Consider the following 10,338-nt stretch of genomic DNA (forward strand, 5'->3'; position numbering starts at 1 on the left):
CCCCCACCACCCCGATTGGCCCACAGCCCCTTCCCCCAGCCAGCCCCCCAGTCCGATCAGGGGCAAGGCCAGCCAACTACCCATGACCCCTCCCCGAGGCCGCTGGACCCCAATCATTCCCCCCAACCCAGTACATGGCAGGCGTCAGCAGCAGGTGGCAGAGTACGGAACATGGCAGGCATCGGCCATGGTGGGATGGTCGAGCACGTGAGCAGGGGCACCAGACCAAGGTGGGGTGCTGGTCGCTGTCATCGGGGTGAGCCTCTGGTGGTTACTGAAAATTCTTTGCTCCCAAATGCAGTGGTCCCGCCTGGGTCTCACCCACTGCCAGTGCCAGACCCGCTTGCACCTGCTGCCAGCGCCTGGCACTGCTCCCAATCGCTTGGCATCATCAGCCAGCGCAAGTGGCGCTGCTAGCCCTGATTACCTCTGAGGGCTTCTCCAACTCCCCCTGTTGCTGAGGGGCGATCAGGGAAGCAGCCGCCACTCACACCCCCTGACAGTGCCAGCCCCGCTTGCATGTGCCCCAATCACTCCGCGCCATCAGCAGGGGCAGGAGGGGGCCGGCACTATCAGCACATGGACGTGGCGGTGGCAGGAGCAGGGCTGCCAGCAGAGGGGGGATCAGGGGGGCTGCAGTGGGAGGGGCTGGGCAGAGGCGCGGAGGATGGGCCGAGACCCGCTCCTGTGCCCACCACAGCATCACGGCCGACAGTTCCTTTCAAGATGCATGAATTTGTGCAATGGGCCCCTAGTATATATATAAAAGCCTAAGTGGCTGGCCGACCGTTCAACCGGCAGCTATGACGCGCACTGACCACCAGGGGGCAGACAACTCAACACAGGAGCTGCCAAACTGCGGTGACTTGGCAGCTGAGGTTTTCAGGTGATGCACCTGGAATCAGAGAGGAGGGAGCCCGATTCTGGGGTGCATAACCTGAGAACCACCCTCTCACAATCCGGGACCCCTCGGGGGATGTCAGAGAGCCGGTTTTGGCCCAATCCCCACAGGCCAGGCTGAGGAAGCCCACCTGTGCATGAATCCATGCACCAGGCATCTAGTTTACTTATAAATTAAATATTCCTGCAATTTCTTTGGGACTGTCTTCTGAAATTTGAAATCAGTCTTAACTTTCCTTTAAAACCTAGCTCAAGAACCTCTCTTCATATGCATATCCTCAGAACTCCTTATCTCTCAAACAGGTAAGTCTTTTGGGGCTGGGGTCAATATGCTCAATAACTGCTGATAACATTTATGGAGAAATAAGTATAGTCTATATAGAGGGGTGACATACTAGGGGACCCTAGATGCATCTAAATCTATGCCTGATGGATAGAGATGAAAGTCTTTATAATAGTAAAGTAAAACAAGAAATGCACCCCAGTCAACATTGCTTGGACAGGCTTTAAATTTTTCATTTTTTACCCAATCTATAAGCTTCCCCTGTTCAACCCACACCCAGAACCCCATAAGGTACACTATTTAAGTAAGTTATTAAAAACAAAGATACCAAGCTGCCATCTTGTGTCCCCGCATGTGTATGCTTATTCTGAGCTGGTCTGCCCAAGACTCCCTGAGTGCCAACCCTAGTCCCCTATGTGGCCCACTTCCTTTACAAGATGAAAGAAACTCGTGATCCAAGAGAAACTGGCCAAACTGTAGGCACAAGTGCACATTGGTGAAAAAGGAACTTCTTGTAGAAAGAAGGTGGTTCATAGAACAGCACAGCAGATGATAAAAAACTTCAGTTCTCCTTAAAGAAGATAAGGTAAACAATTTACTCTGGTAAATATGTTCACAAACCAAGGAATAGTGAGCCACTTTAACAACCCTAAAGTTCAGGCATCTCTAGTAGCGAACACTTGCACTATTACAGGCCATGCTGAGACAAACAGCTGACAGAAGTGCTACCCAGCATCTTAAACCAGCTTGGTAAAGACAATCTGACTAGTTTAGAGACTGGCTGAAGCTCTGCCCAAACAATCTGTGTAGGGAAAAGCACCCTTGCTACAAGAGAGGATGATGAAGTTCCAGATCTTGTACGGAATTTTTAAAATCCTCACCCGAGGAGTAAGGATATTTTTCCATTCATTCATTCATTTAAAATATATTCTTATTGCTTTGAGAGGAAGGGAGAGGGAGAGAGAGAAACATCAATGATGAGAATCATTGATTGGCTGCCTCCTGCATGCCCCCCATGCGCCCCTGACTGGAATTTAATCCGGGACCCTTCAGTCCACAGGCCGATGCTCTATCCACTGAGCCAAACTGGCTAGGGCCATTGGTGTTTTTAGAGTGGAAGGGAGGTCAGAGGGAGAGGGGGAAGGGAGGGGGAGGGAAAGAGAGAGAAGCATGAATGTGACAGACATATCAATTGGTTGCTTCCCACACACCCCCAATACGGAGCAGAGATTGAACCTGCAACCCAGGTACATGCCCTTGATGGTAATCCAAACCTGTGACTCTCCAATGCACAGGCCAACACTCTAACCCAGCCGTGGGCAAACTACGGCCCACGGGCCGGATCCGGCTGTTCTATCCGGTTCTCTTGCTCTCCCCTCCGCTCCTTTACTTTGAATTTATATTAGTTCACACAAACACTCCATCTATGCTTTTGTTCCAGCCCTCCGGTCCAGTTTAAAAACCCATTGTAGCCCTCGAGTCAAAAAGTTTGCCCACCCCTGCTCTAACCATTGACTACACTGGCCAGGGCCCATGGATTTTTTTATTGATTTTTTCTCTTTTTTTTAGAGAGAGGAAGGGAGAGAGAAAAACAACAATGTGAGAGAAACATCAGTTGATTGCCTCCCATACACATCCCAACCGGGGGTAGAACCCACAACCTAAGTATGTGCCCTGACTCGGAATCAAAACCCGCAACCTTCTGGAGTATTGGACATGCTCCAACTACTGAGCCACCAGCCGGGGCTTATGGAGAATTTTGATGAGGCTTCCAAGAATGAAGCAAACTGAATTGAGACAACTTCTGAAGATAAAATTGAAGAAGTTACTGGGAAGTAGTATTTTATATTATGACTGCTTTTTCAAATTTTGTTTATAGATCTGATAAAATCTAGATCTCTAATTTTTTTAAGCCCAAGCCCCATGGACACTGCAGCTCTTTTCAATTTTTGCTTATACACAAATCACTCTTTGCAGCTAATTAAGTTGAAAAAGCCTGGGAATAGTTTCAAACAGGTTAATGAGTAAAGTTAAAAAAACAAACCCAACCTTTTCTACTCAAAAATCTGTACAAATACTGGTTACATTGGTTTTTGCCAGGGAATTTCACCTTTTTCTTTAAATCAAAAAGGAAAATTTAGTCCTGGCCAGGTAGCTCAGTTGGTTGGAGCATTGTCCCGTACACCAAAAGTATGAGTTTGATCTCCGGCTGGGGCATGTGTGGGAGGCAACCAACTGATGTTTCCCTTTCACATGGAGGTTTCTCTCTTTTTTCTCTCTAAAATCAATTAAAAAACATATCCTTGGGTGAGGATTAAAAAAAAACACCAAAAACCAGTGAATGCATACATAAGTGGAACAACAAAAATTGAGATTTCCTTCTAAAATAAAAAAAAAAAACAACCTAAAAGTTCAAAGCTAGTAGTATCCATGCTATATAATTTTTTGTGCCTTTACGGTTCATTCATTTTTTAGATAAATTATTCTATGCATCTTATATAGTTAATAGTTAACAGTCAAATGTTCTTTTAAAGAGTTCTGTCTAGAGCAGTGGTTATCAATATTTTGTAATGTCTAAGGACATTTTTAATTGATACAACTGGCAAAAAAAGAAGATAGGAAGGTGGGGGGGGAGAGTTGGCTGTGCTACTATCTAGAATAATCTAGATCAAATATGTTAAATATATATTAAGTTATAACAGATATAAAAATCTACTTAAATGCTTAAGAAAAACTTATACAATAGTAGTATACATGAAATCAACTTGTTAATGCCATAGATTTAAATATGCCCTATGAACATCCTAGAAAATGTTAGCAAAGTATAGCTACAATATGAAAAAACTACGGATACCATTAAGCACAAGAATAAGAGTATATACAATGTGTGGCTCAGTGATTCAGTGTTAGCCGGTGAACCAGGAGGTCCCCGGTTCCATCCCTTGTCAGAGCACATGCTTGGGTTGCAGACCAATGTCTCTCTTTCATCAATGTTTTTATTTCTCTATCCCTCTCCTTTCCCCTCTCTAAAATCAGTAAAAAAAAAATATTGTTATAAAAAAATAAAAAATTTTTAAAGAGCAAATACACTCTTTAAATGATTTGACGGCATTTTACTTGACTGAGCTTCAAATTTTAAAATATTTTGCATAATGAAATGCAAGTAAATCTTTCAAGTTAATTACAGGTAACACTTATTTTAATGTTTAAATGAACAATTAAATTAGGTTGTGTTTAGCCCTGGCCGGTGTGGTAAGAGCATCGCCTGTGCACTGAAGGGTCTCGGGTTCCATTCCGGTCAAGGGCACGTACCTGGGTTGCAGGTTTGATCCCAGGCCCCAGTCAGGGCATGTGCGGGAAGGCAACCAACCTATGTCTCTCTCTCTCTCTTTCTTTCTCTCTCTCTCCTTTCCACTCTCTCTCTCTAAAAAAAGAAAAAAAATCAATGGGAAAATATCCTTTTGTGAGGATTAACAAAAAATAAAAAGGTTGATAGGTTGTATACTACAAACCAGGATAAATTATTTTTAAATAATTAAATAAAAGCATACCTTTATCTTTGGCAAGTCATAACAGCATGGTACAATCTATATATGTAAGAGCCTACGTGACGGGCTGACCAGTAACTATGATGCACACTGACCACTGCGGGACAGACGCTCAGAGCAAGAGTGAAAACCACAGGCATGGAAACATGGAACAGACTGATGAATCTCAAAGAGGGGAGGGCAGGAAGAGATTAACCAAATATCTTATATGCATACTAGAGGCCCAGTGCACGTATTCGTGCACTGGTGGGGTCCCTCAGCCAGGCCTGCGCCCTCTCACAATCCAGGACCCCTCGGGGGTTTGTCAGAGAGCCGGTTTCGGCCCAATCCCCGCAGGCCAGGCCAAGGGACCCCACCAATGCACGAATCCGTGCACTGGGCCTCTAGTATAATATAAGCATAAGCAGACCTAGATCCTAATCCCAAAGCTATGTTTACAGACAAATAATTTAACTTCTCTGAATCTCAATTTCTACACCTAAGAAATAAAAAATCTAACTCAAAAACCAGTTGAGAATTAGCAAAAATGTATAAACAAATGGTACCGAAAACCACTCTACAAATGGTAGTTAACAATAATTACAGTAAATATTAACCTATGAATACAGATTATAGTTTTGTCCTCACAATCAACAATTCACTTATGTAATTTGACTCAGAATAACTACAGGATGTACTTTAAAGCTATTTTCCACTCCTAGCAACTTTGAAACATTACCTACAATTCTCAGATTTAAAAATTAGTATCTAACAAAGGATGATTTTTCAAACAGTCTCAAGGAAAAATGGCCTAGGTGGTGCTTTTATTATTTTATTTATTTTGACTAAATAACATATTCACATGACTGAAAATTCAAAAGGGATCTTTTGATGCCTGTTGCCCCTTACACCAATTACCCTACACAGAAGTAATCAACCTTACCAATTTCTCATTAATCCTTTCACCTATAAAAATACACTTTCCCACTTCTGATACAAATGGTGTCCTCCTCCACACTATTCTGCACCTCACTTTTCACATTTTTTTTCTTGATGTTTATATTTTTAATTAACAACACACTCCAAGTATGGCCACTTATAACTTCTTATGGCCAGAATTCAGCAAACATTAGCATTCTTTACAAAGGCACTCAAAAGGCCAAAACAAAACAAAATCCTTAAATCAACCCAGTATTCTTAGCAAAACAAGCATATGAAACCTAAACTTTAGTAAACTGGACATTTACATAGGTGACATAACGAAAAACTTGATTTCTTAACCAGCCACTCAAAACTCTACATTTTACATACTTAAAAAAAACAACACATGGCCTGGTTTTGCTCAGTGGGTAGAGCGTTGGCCTGTGGACTGAAGGGTCCCAGGTTCGATTCCAGTCAAGGGCACATGCCTGGGTTGCAGGTGCCAATCCCATTAGGGGGTGTGCAGGAGGCAGCCGATCAATGATTCTCTCTCATCACTGATGTTTCTCTCTCTCTCTCCCTCTCCCTTCTTCTCTAAAATCAATAAAAATATATTAAAAACAACAACAAAAGAACACACACATGGACTGTACTACAAGTTCTTCAGTGAGTTGAAAATAATCCACTTATAGAACTGGCCTTATTAAAATACAGATGAAATAAAATATTGGTGCAAATAAAGCTATTTGTTGGTTATATTCCAAAATTAAGTTATCTGACTCTAAGAATATGGTGAAAAGTTGAGAGCCCTTACCACTTTTAAGTAACAGAATATATAGCATTACAAGTTTAATATTAAGTTTCAGGCTTGTGCAATCTTATAGAAGAAATGTTTGGGGCTGTTGGCAAAATATTAGCTGCAATGTTTCATTACAAATACGTATGTTAACTACCCTAGAATATATTTTCTTATTAAATAAAAAAATAAAGTCATTGTTTCACTGCATATCAGATGACTACTTCTGCACTGTACCACAAAAATACAAAGTCATCCTTCCATTCAGAATTTTGGCACTTGAACAGAGAGGTCAGAGTTCATACACATGCTCTGTAAAACTGATTATACTATATACTACTACATTCAATATATATGCTTGTATTTGTAATTTTTATACATTTTAAACTATTTTCTCCATATCTAATTGGAAAGATATGTAAACACCCACTATAGACTCAATAGCACAAATAAAACTCAAGTGCTATCAGATATACAGGGGTGGGCAAAAGTAGTTTACGGTTGTTCCTATGGGAAAAGACATGCAGGTTATGTTTATTACAAGAGCTTTATTAACTCAAAAGAATGACACAGTAAACCTACTTTTGTCCACCCCTGTATGTATTTCAATTACTCATCACATACTTAGAATGCTGAATTTCACAAATCATTGAGATTATGAAAATACCAAGAGAAAAATACAAACAGCAATCATATATTCAATAATGGTATCTGACAACTTGAAAATAACAACCATTTCAGTATTGCTTTTTAATCTTTCTTTGTTAACTCCAAGAAGGAAAAACAACCTGGCATTCTTGAACTGGATATGAAAAATTGTACTGATACTTGCATGGTTTTGAGTCAAGTTACTAGAACATTTTGAGTATCTTATATAAATAAATGTGGCCAACACTAGAGTATCTAAATTCTGCAGGACTCAAGAAGAGCTTTAGACAAAAAAATTTTTTTAGTCAATTCAGGTATGTTATGATACACCTACTCACTTAAAAAAGGAGATATAACAATGTGTTAATCAGGTGAAATCTCATGTTTTAAATAGGGCTGTTTCAAAAGCAAGAATCAACAATGAGGGACACATCATAATGAAGTTTCATGGCACAACACAGTCACAGAGGCATTGTCTTAGGAGAGGCTCTCTGATCTGCCACTTCTGTAACTTGTAAATGTTTTGAGATAAGCTTATTATACACTCCATTTTTCCCCAGTTAAAAATATTTAAATGCCTTTAATACACCAAACAACTTGCCTTTACCCAGTTAAAAGCTTTAGGTGTCAACAGAAAAGGAGCCTAGGAATTGGGGGTAAATGAAAATGAGATAATGATCTGGTATGGAATTAATACCTTATCTCAGGTGAAAATTCCCTCATCTCCCCACTCAAACACGATAGCATCATAGTAGGTCCCTCCTTCTCTCCCAACACCCAACTAAGAGGGAATAACTCTGAACATCCTCCTTTCATCAATACCTAGGAATTCTCACAGCTCCTTCCCTACGGAAAGGACAGTAGAGGCCACAGGCTATAACCCAGAATACCCTTAAAAGTGTGGGCCTTCGAGCACCGCGGCTCCCCGGATCCAGTTACCTTTCCCCTTCCCCCAACCCACTTCCCGGGTTTTCTCAGGCTCGGCCTGCTCCCCCCTCTCCACCCTACAGCCACACTTCTAGCTGTTGCCACTGCCCGGGGCTCTCTCTAGAGCTCACACCCCGCCGACAAGTACCCCTTTCAGCATCTGCCCCCCAAACTGTGTTCTTCTCCACACCACCCACCCGCGAGACTGTCCATCCCAGGGCCCGGGGAGGGGAGGGGAAGGCGGCGGAATGAGAGGGGGTGGAGGAGACTGCTGGTTCCCCACAGGCAGAAGGGCGGCCCGCGAGAAGGGGCACCCGGGGTGAGCCGGGGATATTGGAAGGCGCCGCTAGCAGGGCCCTCCCGCCCCGGGCTGAGGTGGGGGATGTCCCGGAGTTCATTTCTGACCTCCTCGCTCTTCAGCACCTCCTTGAACTCCCGCTTGATTCGCTGCACCGCGATGTTGGCCATGTCTCCGCCCGCAGCTGATTCGTACCCGCCTCCTCCGCCACCGCTACGACCACCGCCACCGCCGCCACCTCTTCCTCCACTGCCTCCTCCCTCGGCGATTCACACCCGAGCACACGAACACTGCCACTACCACCCCGGCCGCCGCGCTCTCTTCAGTATGGAATCACCTCCGCGCCGGGCCACCAAAATGGCGCCGGGGCCGCGCATGCGCACGACGCTGACCTGACCGGGCGGCGCAGCCGCTCCCGTCGTAGCGCCATACGGCTCAGCCACGAGCCTCGCGCCGCGCCGCGCGTCTGAGAGCTGCGGCCGCGAGGCTCCGCCCTGCGGGCGTCTGGGGCCTGGAGGGTGCGGCTTCCGCGCTGGCGAGCCCTGCACGGGCCTCTCGAGTCGTCGTCTGCTCCTCCTCCCTGCTTCAAACCACGGTGGTATGGTTGGGGCTTCCAGCCTCTGAAGGAAGGCTGGAGTCGTCAGACGCGGGAGTCCACCTGACGGGTTCACGCGGCCCCCCGCGGCTTGGAGCACTGCCCTGGCTCAGCCAGACCCAGAACCCACCGGCTTACGGTGCTGGGCTGTGCTTAGGGTCTGAGAACACTGTCCCAGAACGCAGTGCGGCCCATTTCTTGCCTGGTATAGGCCCAGAAAACCCATCGCGGTCCGTTTTTGTTCTGAAGCCATTACGGTGCCACTATGATTACCATCATGCCAGGTACTAGACATCATTGAATTAGGTATTGTCAGTGTGGGGTCCCATCAGGTGTATTTGAGACAGGATGTTGATCTTTGACCTACCTAGATTATACCGAGCTGTGGAACAAAAACCATAGTTTTCTGGTTATTTAAAAATATTTTTTTATTGATTTCAGAGAGGAAGGGGGAGGGAGAGAGAGATAGAAACATCGATGATGAGAATCACCGGTCGTCTGTGTGCTGCACGCCCCACACCAGGGACGCCCCAACAGGGCATATGCTCTCACCTGAATCGAACTGTGAGCTTCTGATTCATAAGTCGAGGCCCAACCACTGAGCCACCCAGCCAGGGTAAAACTAGAGTTTTTAAACTTCAGTGTACATCAGAATCCATTCAGACCTTGGTGTGTGTGTGTGTGTGTGTGTGTGTGTGTGTGTGTGTGTGTGTGTGTGGTGTGTTTTGTTGTTGTTGTTTAAAAAGAAATTGCTGGGCCCCATTCCTAGAGTGAGGGATGGGCCTAATAATTTGCATTTGTAACAGGTCCCCAGATGCTGCTGCTCCTGCTGCTGGTTCAGGGACCACACTATGAGAACCACTGAACTAAGGCATGTGAAAGTGAAAAATGCAGAAATAGATGATTCTTGGGGGAGAAGGGCAGTTTTACCTCCATAAGCCTATGGCCTCCAACAGTATCAGACTCTAGGAGGCACTCAATAAATATTAAATGAATAAATGAGTAAAGATAAGAGTAAAGTGTTTTAACAAGTAAGTTTGAAGGGCAATGTGAAAATGGTTGCTAGGGTTTGCAATAAGTACTGGTGCTGAGAGGTACTTTGAATAGAATATTTGGGATAAATAGTAAAGTTTACTTAGAAGTTTATATTTCATAGCACTTTTTTCACCTAACCAATCAGTATAGTATCCTATTAGAAAAATATCACAAATACACTCTTAGCAAAAATTACTAAGATTGTGGCAGCAAAAAAGGAGATAGCCACAGGAAGTCAATCATTCAGTAGTGGCAAAGAATGATGGCAAAAAACACCCACCATAGGAACCAAGAAGAGATGTTTCATTCCAGCTCTCCATACCAGTTCTCTTGGTTAACCTTCGTTTCCTCATCTGAAAAAATAAGAAAACTGTATTCGATTATATTTTTCAAGTTTTAAGAGTTAAG

The 10,338-nt window shown here is 44.0% G+C and overlaps 1 protein-coding gene and 1 pseudogene across 4 annotated transcripts in view; one reads left to right on the forward strand and one right to left on the reverse strand.

Moving 5' to 3' along the window:
• UBE2K (ubiquitin conjugating enzyme E2 K) overlaps positions 1–8,796 on the reverse strand; it is a 68,822-nt gene extending 60,026 nt beyond the window's left edge. Inside the window, exon 1 of one of the 3 annotated variants that reach the window (XM_080648300.1) lies at positions 8,408–8,796. In XM_080648300.1, the coding sequence (XP_080504426.1) occupies positions 8,408–8,470 (63 nt within the window). In that variant the 5' untranslated portion in view covers positions 8,471–8,796. The remainder of the gene's footprint in view (positions 1–8,407) is intronic. The other 2 variants (XM_080648301.1, XM_080648302.1) reach the window with 2 other exon arrangements.
• Positions 1,621–2,974, forward strand: LOC308237572 (transcription factor BTF3-like; annotated as a pseudogene). The gene is made up of 2 exons: positions 1,621–2,040; positions 2,924–2,974. The product of its transcript is annotated as a transcription factor BTF3-like (transcript).
• Positions 8,797–10,338: the final 1,542 nt, after the last annotated feature.

The sequence above is a fragment of the Plecotus auritus genome (assembly GCF_963455305.1).
Source record: "Plecotus auritus genome assembly, chromosome: 1".
NCBI classification, from domain to species: Eukaryota; Metazoa; Chordata; class Mammalia; order Chiroptera; family Vespertilionidae; genus Plecotus; species Plecotus auritus.